The sequence below is a fragment of the Alligator mississippiensis genome, chromosome 13 (assembly GCF_030867095.1).
Source record: "Alligator mississippiensis isolate rAllMis1 chromosome 13, rAllMis1, whole genome shotgun sequence".
Classification (NCBI taxonomy): domain Eukaryota; kingdom Metazoa; phylum Chordata; order Crocodylia; family Alligatoridae; genus Alligator; species Alligator mississippiensis.
The window spans coordinates 12,617,866-12,630,872 of NC_081836.1; the positions used below are offsets into that span (position 1 = coordinate 12,617,866).

The following is a 13,007-nucleotide window of genomic DNA, read 5'->3' on the forward strand; positions in this document are numbered from 1 at the left end:
ACTTAAAGGGCTAGTTCTCAACTCTGTCCCTGGGAAGCAGAGTGCAATATTGATCTAGAAACCATACAGAGATTTCACCATAGAACCAGGAAAGAACAACTGGCCTTTTCTATGGCTGTTCAGGGAACTTGTAGAAAAGCTGGGCCAAGGGGATGTGGATGCAGCCAGTGCTTGAAAACTGGCACTTCTCAGTACACTCTCTCCACCAAAGCCATGGGAAGTGAGCAGTCCTGAATCCTAACTGTGACTGTTTCCATTAGGCCATTTCCTGCTCTTCGACTGGCCGACTAGCTGAGCTGGTTCTGCACAGAAAGGCAGAGGCATTCTGCTGCCTTACTCTGTGACCTCAGGCAGCCTTCTTGGAAATAAAACTTGTAAATTTAACTCAAGTGGGCCCAAAAGGGACACTGCCATTGCCTCCACATGGTCTAATGAGGAAGGAAGAAGGGCTTTGTAGCAATGCATTATAGGCTTAGCCAGTGATCGGGGTTTCTGGACCACACTGGCTCTGGAAGGTCGTGTTTGCTAGTGGTTATAAGAAGGTGCTATTTCCAGTTCTGCTATTCACTTGCTGTTTGACCGAAGGCTTCCAAATTCCATTCCAGCCATTGCATGACCTGAGTTATACCATGAGACTTCTTTGTGACACAGGTTCCCCAGTTGTAAACAAGGATACAGCAAGCTGAAGAGTCCGACTGTGAGGTTAATTGACTATGATGAATGAAGCACCTGCTCTAGCAGCATCAAGAGGGAAAGTCTGCTGGGGATCTGCTGGTCTCATTCATCTCTGAAACATGTGGCTGGTGAAAATGCTTACACACTTTTTGCTACTTACTGAAAATGCAGTTCAGATGATAACAGGCTTGAAGGGAGAGGAACGGGGGAAATGCTGATTATAATGCTCTCATCACAAAGCACACACCACTGAAATTTCCTAGGGTGCATTTCAGTCTGTTCTAAGCAAAAGGCCTGATGCAAGATGGAAATGTCTTGTGCATGATCTCTTTCTTGATGCAATTCATGACTAAGTGTCTTCAGCAGAGCTAATATTAAAGCTTTCTTCTTTCTGTCCAAGCAAATATCAGAATCCTTATCAGATCAAAACCTTAAAACCTCTCATGCATATAAGGAGTTTGACCAAAATCAATGGACTTTGTTGCAGGAATAAGGACAAACCTTGTGACTAAGTTTTTTCAGGTCTATCTTCAGGCAAGACTACCCTGCTCTTCAAGGCAGGTTCTTGCCCTGTTGAAACAATTGACTCCCAAGCCTACCTCCTTGTAGAGGGTGGTGGTGAATAAGGCATTTCCCTATGGATCCAGGGGTGTGAATCTGGGCCTTGCTCCAGAAGGGCACTCCAAACAACCCAGATGGTTTTCAGCCTTGGAAATCAGAGCTGGATGGACGTGAGGCCAGACATAATTCTCATGTGCTGTTGATGACAGAAACATGCCTGCCCTAACCCTGCTGGTCTCAAGGGCCATCTAGGTTTAGGAGAGCCTTCAACCTTGATGTTGTGAGCTATATGCAGTTGACCAAAGACACCCATTTGCCACCCTGCACCATGGGTGAGAAAGCAGCTGAGCACAGCAGGGGATTACCAAACTGGCACAAGCATAGACAGTGTTCTCAAGGATACCCACAAAGGGTATCATTGGTTATAACTGACCCACTTCATGGATGTCTGAAGATAATGTACTGTGTCCAGCACTGAATATAAAGAATTAACTTTACCAGTCACAACCAGCCTGGCCAGGCTTTTCCACAGCCCTGATCATGTTACGTTCTGTGTGGAGTCTAAAGCCTGGGCTGGTTCTCCAAGGGATCTAGCTGGGCTATTCCAGAATCAGAATCTAGGATTAAAATAGGATCCTTGTGGGAAATGCAGTTGTCCTGTTCACTATCAGCAAGAAGGATTTGGCTTTGAGGCAGTGGAGTATCAAACACACCAGTAGGACTGCAGTATCCCCTCCCCACTGACTCATTCACGGGGAAAGCTGACTGCAGGCTGCATCTCTAACCATGTTCTGAATTGGGAATGTATTGAATAATGAATAAGTAAATTGATAAATCAGCTCCTGTTTCTGACTTTTAATTGTCTTTGGTCTGTTTGGTTTTCTAGGCATCAGGGCTCTTGGCCAAGTCCTGTGACAAGCTTAATAACCAGTTCTACGATGAAGCTTCAAAAAAATGCTGCTACCACTGTCCCACAGGTGGGTGTTTTATAATTAAAAAATGGTTCTTTTGCAGGCGATACAGCACCAACTCCTGATGCAAGTGCATTTGGAAACATCTCAAATCTATACCAAGGCAATGGTAGTCCTTGCTGTCCTTGAATAAATGTGCCACGTACAGTTTAATGAGCAGCTGATATGCATCTGGCTGTCCTGGCCTCAGATTTGCTAACGATCTGCAATGAGTGGCTCTTAACCCAGTGATGCTTATCAACAGTTACAGTTTAGGGATTGCAGTTCAAACAGGATATTGTGTCAGTGAGATATGAGGACACGCGACAACTCATAGAGGGTTATCTCAGTTTTGGAGAATTGGGTCCTTCCTTAGAATTGAGTCCTTGGAGAATTGAGTCGTTCAGATGAACTTGAGCCTAGTTAGTTGAATCTTTCCAAAGTGAGCATGAAGAACGTGTAAAATGCTCCCCCGATGGTTTCCTAGCCTTTCCTGCCACTTTACATAAGTGCAAGTGACTCATAACTTGACAGGCAGTGGGAAATTAGACCAAAGACCTTGTTTCTACAGGGATTCAAACTGCCCAGTAAAACTGTGAGCTGGACTGAGTGCTGTCCCCAGAGTGATGGGAAGAGTCTGTTGATGCCTTCATAGTCAGAACAGTTTAGAAAGCATCCTGGATCATGAGTATTTTCAATAGAGGGAGTGAGTTTGATAGAAGCTAGCCATGACTCATGAAGGGTAATGTTCATTGTGGTTAGTTGAAAGAATGTCTTCAAACAGCAAAGTTCTGGAAATGCCTTAAACTCACTCTATTGGCTCTACGCCCAATGGGCAGGGCTTTTTATGGTACTTCACCGACTTGAGTCCCCCTCTGTAAAAACTCTTGCTGACAAGGAAATTCTTGACATTTCTTTGTGAAACCAATAGCAGGCTTGCAGGGGGTGGGGTGAGGGCTGTGTGTGGCTCTCAGCATTTGCATGAATTTGTGTCAGGACATTCTGTACTGTGGCTGTCATGATTACAGCAGTGTGTGTGTTCATGAGATAAGCACCCAGATGTGAGACCAGCCAAGATTAAAAAAACTTGGGATTGTGGAACTGGTTCCATGAGAGCAAGAAATGATGGATAAGGAAGTTGCTTTTGCCCAGATTGGAATGCACTGAGATGAGGCAGGGTCCTCATCATAGACGCATTGCCTTCAGTGGGGCTACATCAGTTTTAGCACAGCTAAAGATCTGTGAATTCACCAGTTTGATTTATATGGGAAGGATGTTGACTTGGTCTGCCTACAGGATGCAAAGAGCTGAAGAAGAGCGGAGAGAGAGAACATGGCTATCTAACATAGCAATAGTGTTCAAAAACAATAGGAGCAGAGGGAGGAACATTTTGTGGCCATTTAGATGCTATATTGTACAGCTGAAATGACCCTGAGTGGCTGTTGAGGCTGCAGAGTCAGGTTCTGTACAGTTAGGAGCTCCCAGGTCTAAGGATGCCCAGACAGTATCAAGCTCCATCAAAAGGATGCAAGTAATTTTTATCCCGTTCCCAGTATTTTAGGAATGATCAGCATTCTGGCCCATCCCAACCCATTCTGAGAGCCCTGTTTCTGTGGAGCTTCTCATGTACGAGCAACTCGTGGTCACAGCTTTGAGCAGCCTCTCCTCATCTCCATGGCAGAATCCATTCCAGGAATATACTCACATAGCCAGCTCTTCAGGGGATATTCTAGCAGTGCATCTGGCCCAGCCTCCCACTCTGTACATTCAAAGGGAGCTCTCTGTACAACCTCTTACTGGTTTGTGGGGTAAGGGCCTGCTCCTTGAAGCCATGGTATCCAGGCTGAGCTGACAGGAGGGAAAAAGGAGCTGCCTACAGCAGCCAGAATGACTAGTACCAGCCCAGGGTAGAGTTCTTACAGCTATAGAGAATCCCTAAAGGAGCAATCTAAGTGTGGCAGCTATGTCTTGCCATTCCTGCAGGCTTGTCAGTCATGTCTTTCCTTCAGCAAAGGACTTGCCCGTGTCCCATACTTTAACAGCTCCACACGCTGCACCCCAGGATATTGTTACTGTAGCCTGTTGTTGCTGCAGGGAGGCTGTTACTTCATCACTTTGAACTAAAATAGTGGGGGCCACAAATTACCAGATGTGCCACAAATTAACCCCATGTCCTCCCCAAGGGCCATCCCCTTCCTCTGCCCAATCTGCTGCTCTGCTTTCTGCTTCCTACTCTGTATGCCCTGCCTGATCTCCTTCTCTGCTTTCTGCTGCCTGTTCCCTACCTGACCTGCCCTTTGCCACTTATGGCACTTTTGCTGCAGCTTGGAACTAAGAAACACATTGCTGTTAGAAGAATGGGAGAGCAATCATGATGATGGACCCAGAGAGAAGGTCCCCATGTCATACATGGGACTTATGTACCCATGCACTGAAGTGCTTCAGGATGATTGTTTGTTTAGGCCCTTCATAGATTCATAGATTCATAGATGTTAGGGTCGGAAGGGACCTCAATAGATCACCGAGTCCGACCCCCTGCATAAGCAGGAAAGAGTGCTGGGTCTAGATGACCCCAGCTAGATACTTGTCTAACCTCCTCTTGAAGACCCCCAGGGTAGGGGAGAGCACCACCTCCCTTGGGAGCCCGTTCCAGACCTTGGCCACTCGAACTGTGAAGAAGTTCTTCCTAATGTCCAATCTAAATCTGCTCTCTGCTAGCTTGTGGCCATTGTTTCTTGTAACCCCCGGGGGAGCCTTGGTGAATAAATCCTCACCAATTCCCTTCTGTGCCCCCGTGATGAACTTATAGGCAGCTACAAGGTCGCCTCTCAACCTTCTCTTGCGGAGGCTGAAAAGGTCCAGTTTCTCTAGTCTCTCCTCGTAGGGCTTGGTCTGCAGGCCCTTGACCATACGAGTTGCCCTTCGCTGTACCCTCTCCAGGTTATCCGCATCCTTCTTGAAGTGTGGCGCCCAGAATTGCACGCAATACTCCAACTGCGGTCTGACCAATGCCCTATAGAGGGGAAGTATCACCTCCCTGGACCTATTTGTCATGCATCTGCTGATGCACGATAAAGTGCCATTGGCTTTTCCGATGGCTTCGTCACACTGCCGGCTCATGTTCATCTTGGAGTCCACTAGGACTCCAAGATCCCTTTCCACCTCTGTGCCACCCAGCAGGTCATTCCCTAGGCTGTAGGTGTGCTGGACATTTTTCCTCCCTAGGTGCAGCACTTTGCATTTCTCCTTGTTGAACTGCATCCTGTTGTTTTCTGCCCACTTGTCCAACCTATCCAGGTCTGCCTGCAGCTGTTCCCTGCCCTCCGGCGTGTCCACTTCTCCCCATAGCTTTGTGTCATCTGCAAACTTGGACAGAGTACATTTCACTCCCTCGTCCAAGTCGCTGATGAAGACATTAAAGAGTATCGGTCCAAGGACCGAGCCCTGCGGGACCCCACTGCCCACACCCTTCCAGGTCAAGACCGACCCATCTACCACGACTCTTTGGGTGCGACCCTCTAGCCAATTCGCCACCCACCGGACTGTGCAGTCATCCACATCACAGCCTCTTAACTTGTTCACCAGTATGGGGTGGGATACCGTATCGAAGGCCTTCCTGAAGTCTAAGTATACGACATCCACCCCTCCTCCTGTGTCCAGGCGTTTCGTAACCTGGTCATAGAAAGAGACTAGGTTGGTCAGGCACGATCTGCCCGCCACAAACCCATGCTGGTTTCCCCTCAGCATAATTTGTCCTGCCGGGCTCTCACAAATGTGAGCCTTGATAATTTTTTCAAATGCTTTACCAAGGATGGAGGTGAGACTGACCGGCCTATAGTTGCCCGGGTCCTCCTTCCTCCCCTTTTTGAAAATGGGGACCACGTTAGCCCTTTTCCAGTCCTCCGGGACTTGGCCCGTGCGCCACGAGCATTCGAATATTCCCGCCAGTGGCTCTGCAATGACGTCGGCCAGTGCCTTCAGCACCCTCGGATGGAGCCCATCCGGGCCTGCCGACTTAAAGGCATCCAGTTCTTCCAAGTGACTCTGCACCATCTCAGGGTCTATGCATGGCAGTCTGGCGCCTTGCTCCTGCCTCTCTACAACCCCAGTGAGAGACTTGTCGTGCCCCTCACTTAGGAACACTGAGGCAAAGAACTCGTTGAGGAGTTCAGCCTTGTCCCCCCTATCTGTCACCAATTGCTTCTGCCCATTTAGCAGGGGTCCTATTCCTCCCTGGGCCTTCCTTTTACTCCCAATATATCTAAAAAACAATTTGTTGTTGTCCTTTACTTGGGTTGCCATCCTCAGCTCCATGGTAGCTTTGGCCCGCCTAACTGCCTCCCTACAAGCACGAGCAGAGGAGGTATATTCATCTTTAGTGATCTCACCCTGTTTCCACTTTTTATGTGCTCCCCTTTTGGCCCTTAGGCTGCCCTGGATTTCTCTGGTCAGCCATGGAAGCCTCCTGGCCCCTTTCCCTCTTTTGCCTCGCTCGGGGATTGTCTTGCTTTGTGCCCAAAGGATCGTTTCCTTTAGGCACAGCCACCCTTCTTGGGCACCCATCCCATCAAAACTCCTACTCTGCAGTGCTTCCTTGACTAATCGCCTGAGTGCAATGAGATCAGCTTTCCTAAAGTCTAGCACTTTCACCCTACTAGTTACCTTACCCACTCGCCGTCTTATGTTGAATTCTATTATAAGGTGATCGCTGTCTCCCAGATAGCTACCGATCTGGAGGTCCCCTATCATGTCATCTCCCGTTGCCAATACCAGATCCAGTATGGCATTCCCCCTAGTGGGACCATGCACCTCCTGTGTCAGGTGGAGGTCCTGTACACAAGTTAGAAACCTGCGTGAGCAATGGGACCTTGCTGTCTGCGTCTCCCAGCAGATGTCCGGGTAGTTTAGGTCCCCCATGACTACCGCCTCTTTAGCTTTTATGGTCTCCGAGAGTTGCCTCAGGAGCCCCGCATCTATTTCTTCCCCTTGGTGTGGGGGTCTGTAACAGACCCCTACCACCAAATCCCTTTCTCCTTGCCCCCCATGTAGCCTAACCCACAATCCTTCTACTTCCTCAACCTCGGATTCTGTCTTGATGAGGGTTGATGTATATTGCTCACTGACATAAAGTGCAACCCCACCCCCTTTCTTCCCCGACCTGTCCTTTCTATACAATCTATAGCCCTCAATATGTACCGCCCAGTCATGGGATGAATCCCACCAGGTCTCTGTTAGCCCCACTAAGTCATAGGTGTTTAGTGCAAGCAGGAGCACTAGTTCATCCTGCTTGCTCCCCATGCTCCTAGCATTAGTATATAGGCACTTGAGCCCTGCGACTGGTGCCTTTGCTGCCCCCCCGCTCCGAGTCCCAAGGGGCCCATTGTTTCTTACCTTCTTGTTCCTTACCTGTTCTGTAGTGCTAGCCTCCCCATGGCTTTCAGGTTCCCAATGTTCTCCTTCTTCAGGCTGGGCTGTCCTTGTGGGTGCCACATGGTTTGGTGGTCCACAGCTTCCCCTGCCCTCGTACTCCCCTCCCCCCGACGAGCCTAGTTTAAAGCCCGCCGGAGGAGATCCGCCAACCTAGAAGAAAACACACGCTTACCTTTGGGTTTACCTTTGGGTAAACACACGCTTACCTTCCTTGCTTTATAGATTTTGATTTCTCCCCTCCAGGCTCCATTAAACAGACACCATGCCCTACTAACTTGGACAAAGACTGCAGGTGGTGCGAGCCTGAGCAGTACCTGAAGGAGGCACATCCAAAGCCACGTTGTGAGGCCTGCGTGTCATGCATGACAGGTATTTGTTTGACTGCCCTCTGCAGTTATGTTAGCAGGGCTTGCCCCCACCTAGTCTCATTTTGTCTTTGTTTCCTGGCTTTCTACGGTACACCTGGATGGGTGGAGACGCTGGCCCATCTGATGCTGTGTCTGCATCGCAATGGGAAGTTTTGCAAGAGGAGCAGGCTTAGCTAAGCTAGCTTTTGTCCAGCTAGCTTGGGTGCTGATAGCAGTGAGGCTGTGTGGCATGTGCAGGCATGTACAGCCTATTTTGGACCAGCTTTGCTGCTGTTGGTACCCAAGCCATCCTGCAGTTAGGCCTTCTGACTAGCATAGGCAAGCCTGTAGTCTTTGACCCATCTGCTGCAGCTCAGTGCTGACATGAGCTCCCTTCCATGTTAATATGCAGTGCAGTACAGTTATCCCCCCTTTATGTGGCTTGGACCCCATTTCTATATTTGTGTGTCTCAGTAGAACAGCTACATGATGTATCTGGGGCTTTATCTAAATCTCACCAAAGGCACCGGAAAGACTCCTGCTGAGCAGAGCTGGTGATACCTCCATCCTTGATAGGTTTGAAACACAGGCACATGTTTGGGATGGTCACTGTGTTGGTACTTGGAACAGGGCAATACCTCCTGTCAGATCCCCAGCAGCACTGCCTACAGGAGCTGGGATTTACTAAAGGCCTTCCATCCATATACCAGTCTGTTTGCAAGATGGCAGCCTGCTCATCTTCACATGTCTCCCTTTGTCTTGTAATTTTATTTACCACTGAATCAGGTGCCTGGTACCTCTGTGCCCTATCCCTGACCTCCCTTGAGTCTCCTCCCTGCTGCTCACAGCCTCTTTCTCCTCCGTTTCGTCCTTGCAGAACAAGACCTCGTAGAGAAAGCCCCCTGCACCTTCAATTCCAGCAGGGTGTGCGAGTGCCGGGCAGGATTCTTCTGTAAAATGTCAGTCCTGAACACTTGTGCACGATGCGACCGTCACACCAGCTGCTCTCCTGGGTATGGAGTCAAAGTCAGAGGTAGGAATCCCACTCACACCCACTGGCCTCTTCCACCTTTGGCCTTGGAGCCAGTCTGGGAACCAATGATTTATCCTTTCTACAGGCACCTCCAAAACAGATGTCACCTGCCAAGTGTGTCCTCCAGGCACCTTCTCTGACCGGCTTTCCAGCACAGAAACCTGCAGGCCCCACACAGAGTAAGTGCTGGTTTCTGATCTGTTGTTTCAAGCTGGTGGAGGAGCTGGCTGGAAGCCTGTGATCTACTGGTGCAAACCAACCAAATTCACTTGGGGGCAGGGAGAGGGTAAAGGAGGAGAGGGGCAGCTTTGGGCTAGTGTGTGGCATCTGGGGGGTCCCCTGGTGATTGCTTTCTTTCCGTAGAGGATTCAAGTAGAGAGGAGTGAATCCTCCTTGCCTAATTCAGAGATCACTTCAGTGGAAGAGTTAAACTTGAATGTGAATGCAGGGCAGGAGGGCACCTTATAGACTGGCTCATTCAGAGAGGCATAAGCTTCATAGGCTACAGCCTACTTCTTCAGGTGCTATGGAAGTTAGGTTGGGATCTGGCTGAAAAGCTGATGCTATGGGGAAAAGAAGGTGGGTGATCCTGTTGCGTAGATACAGGCACACAGCCAGCCCGAGGGAGGTCTGTCGCGTGGAGAATCTCATCCCCCAGAGAGCCTTGATGTATTTCCTTCTGCCAGCCTCCATCTCATGTTCTCCTTCACCTCCCCAGCTGTGCCAAGCTGAGCAAGGTAGTGATGACCAAAGGAAACGCCACCCGCGACCAAGCGTGCAAAGACCCATCTCCCAACGTCCTCAGTTGGGTCCCTACGCTCGGAACATTTAAAAACAGTACCCAGGGCACTGAGCCAGCCGGGGTGCCCTCCCAACACACCCAACCCCCTCATGGGAAAAGCCAGCCTTCCCACCTTGAGCATCCTGTTGACTCCAGACGGGCAACCCATACCAGCCTCCTGAGCGCTGTGACCTCTGGCAATGTCCATCCAACTGCTGGAGGAACCGCTGGTGGAACAGATACAAAGCCAGCTGCTGGCACTTTCCTGACCTCAAGTGTAGCCACAAGGAAGACTGTGAAGGAAGGTAACCGCCCTGGAGGAAAGGGTTCCTGTGATAGAACCTCCTTTTCCCTTTCTATATGTTGTTGTCCTGGGCTTTCAACCTTGAGGCTCCGTTAATGAGACTCCCTCTCTCTCTCTCTCTTCATCCTTCACTCCTCGGCCCCCTCACTTTCTGTTGCAGAGAATGGCAGCTTCATTCCCTGGGTCATGGTGGTCCTCCCAGTGACGTTGTTGCTTGGGGCCATGGGAGTGTTTTGGCAAAAGAAGTTTTGCAAGCGGCGGATCTTCACCCTCATAAGGAAGAGTGAGTTTCCAAGCTGTGCATTAACCATAGGCATGCAGGTGATGCTTCAGGTGTCAATTGCTTGGAGTGGAGACTCTCCAGAGATTTGGGTGGTCCTGGGATGTGTTGGGGAGAAGGGAGAGTTACCAGCTTCTGGGAGGCTTGGCTGCGGCAGGCAAATCCCCACCTGTGCATCCTGAGACAAGGGATTTCCTAGGACGAAGACAATGGTGCTGGCATAAAATGGGAGCTCAGAGGCAGCTCAGGGAGATACTTGGAGGTGGCATGGGGAGGGAATGGTGGCACCTGGTGCCTTCTGAAGAATATCGGCCTGCTGTGAGCAAGGACAGTAGGAAGCATCTGCAGCTGGAAAACCTTCATTACTAACAACCAAGTGCAGCTCCCCACATATCCCAGAGCTGCCTTGTGCCTGCTACTGAACTTATTGTTTCTTCTAGCAGCTCCTAATGTGTACCAAGTCCCTACACAACAACCCAGGCCTGGATCTCAAGGTGAGTCATTGGTCAATTAGGAAAATACTTCTTGTGTCCTCATCTCAGAACCTGGGCTCCTGTGCAATGCCTGGGACATCACAAGGCTGGAGGTGTCATTTCTCACCTGAGTGGTAAAGCTAATGTCCCTAATCTCCAGCAGTTTTGTAACAAGTGTCACGTGAGCAGGGGGGGTGCTAATCACAGCAGCTTAACCAAAGCCCAGGTGTAATGCCATTTTGCCCAGCCAACCTCCCCTTGACACTTCAGTTTGATGTTCTGTTCTTCGGCTGCCTTCCCCACCATAGGGTATAAATGTCTTCCAACAATGCCAGGAAGCACTGCCATGGCCATCTGTCAGGCACGACTCAGTCTTTCTCTAGTGGCTTGTTGCTTTATTACTTGGCTTGCACTATTAATTGGTGAGGTTTTATGGGAATTGGTGAGGTTTTATTCACCAAGGCGCCCCAGGGAGTTACAAGAAATAATGGCCACAAGCTAGCAGAGAGCAGATTTAGACTAGACATTAGGAAGAACTTCTTCACAGTTAGAGTGGCCAAAGTCTGGAACGGGCTTCCAAGGGAGGTGGTGCTCTCTCCTACCCTGGGGGTCTTCAAGAGGAGGTTAGATAGGCATCTAGCTGGGGTCATCTAGACCCAGCACTCTTTCCTGCCTATGCAGGGGGCCGGACTCGATGATCTATTGAGGTCCCTTCCGACCCTAACATCTATGAATCTATGAATTAGAATAGTCACAGAGCAGAGTTACACTATAGCTAATTCACTCCAGAAGTGTCTGCATGTTGTGGGAAAGGGAAATAATATCACAAGTATCTTGCTTTGTGAAACAATTTGAGATCCATTGGGGCAAATGCTGATATACTTCCTGTTGCTGTTGAACCTCATGGGGGAGGTTATAGTAATTGTTTTTTCCTCTTTGCTTCCCAGGGCCCGATTTGATGAAGACTTGTGCAGTAAGTATGCAAATCACTCTGGTTTCCCATAAAAATAATTATAGATATTTTTTAAATGTCCTGTTACTAACAGTTACAGCTTTCTCTAAGTGTGCTTTTTGTTGTCATCAGTGATGCTTTGGCAGACACAAATATTTAGTGCACTGGTCCTTATTGTTTCAATGTTTGGCTCCTGGCCCTGAAGCACTTACTCTAGCAAAATCCCCAGCCAGGTCCTGTGCCTAATGAGAGTTTTGCTCAGTAGTCAATGCTAGGCCCAGCCCGGGATCATTGGAATATAGCAGTCCTGAGAATCCCAGAGATGACCCGGCCTCAGCATTTGGGAGAAGCTTGGATGTGAACTTCCCAGCTCAGCCCCATCAGCCCTTGTGATGGGGGAATCCCTTCTTCCACTTCCCTCTCTGCAGACATGGGCCCATGTGGCTTCTTGTAAAATGGGTCTTGTGAGGATATGGTTAGGCTGGTGGCAGTCCAGGCAGTCAGTGCCCAGTGGGATGGTATGAGCTGCCACTAGTTAGCCCATGTGACTTTCTGGAAAGAATAACACATATCAAAAGGGAGGTTCCCGACACATTACAAAATACCGTGAAATCGAAGTGGAAACACCCCAGCATAGAGAGGAATGAGACCAGCATCAGTAACCACACTAACAGCAGGGAGCAGAGGCTCAGCTCCGTTCAATTGTCAAAACTCCATTAACTTCCACCCGGTTCCAGCGGAGCACTGCAAGTTTACTGCAGCTTGGTTATTTGGGTTGAAAAGGCATTTGGTTGGCATCTCTCAAGTGCATTTTAACAACCCTTGCAGCTGCAGCTCGTGACAGTCCTCGTTCCTCTGGGGCTGGTTAAGGTGCTCTTGATGTTTGGGGGTAATGTACTTTGTAGTAGGGTTATGCGAAGCTTCGGGTGGTGATTTGATTCAGAGGAGATTCGGTCCGATTCGGTGGCTGAATCTCTGAATCTGAATCGAATCAGGGGACCAGTTTTAAGGTCCAGATCGATTCAAAGCTCTCTGAATCTTCAACAAAGATTTAGAGAGCTTTGATGATTCGGGCAGCCCCCAGTGGCTGCAGCAGGGAACTGCATCCACTCCGAGCTGGTAAGTACTAGGGGGGCTGGCCTGGGGGAGGGGACCATGGGGGGGACCCCTGCCAGCCACCCCGACCTGACCCGCCCCACTCCCCCAGCCCCCACCATGACT

The 13,007-nt window shown here is 49.5% G+C and overlaps 1 protein-coding gene across 2 annotated transcripts in view; it reads left to right on the top strand.

Moving 5' to 3' along the window:
• Positions 1–13,007, top strand: part of TNFRSF8 (TNF receptor superfamily member 8) — a 29,501-nt gene that overhangs the window by 8,329 nt on the left and 8,165 nt on the right. Inside the window, exons 2-9 of one of the 2 annotated variants that reach the window (XM_059716823.1) lie at positions 2,123–2,213; positions 7,860–7,985; positions 8,841–8,996; positions 9,082–9,175; positions 9,715–10,082; positions 10,242–10,364; positions 10,802–10,855; positions 11,782–11,807. In XM_059716823.1, coding sequence (XP_059572806.1) covers positions 2,123–2,213; positions 7,860–7,985; positions 8,841–8,996; positions 9,082–9,175; positions 9,715–10,082; positions 10,242–10,364; positions 10,802–10,855; positions 11,782–11,807 — 1,038 coding nt within the window. The remainder of the gene's footprint in view (positions 1–2,122; positions 2,214–7,859; positions 7,986–8,840; positions 8,997–9,081; positions 9,176–9,714; positions 10,083–10,241; positions 10,365–10,801; positions 10,856–11,781; positions 11,808–13,007) is intronic. The other variant, XM_059716824.1, reaches the window with a different exon arrangement.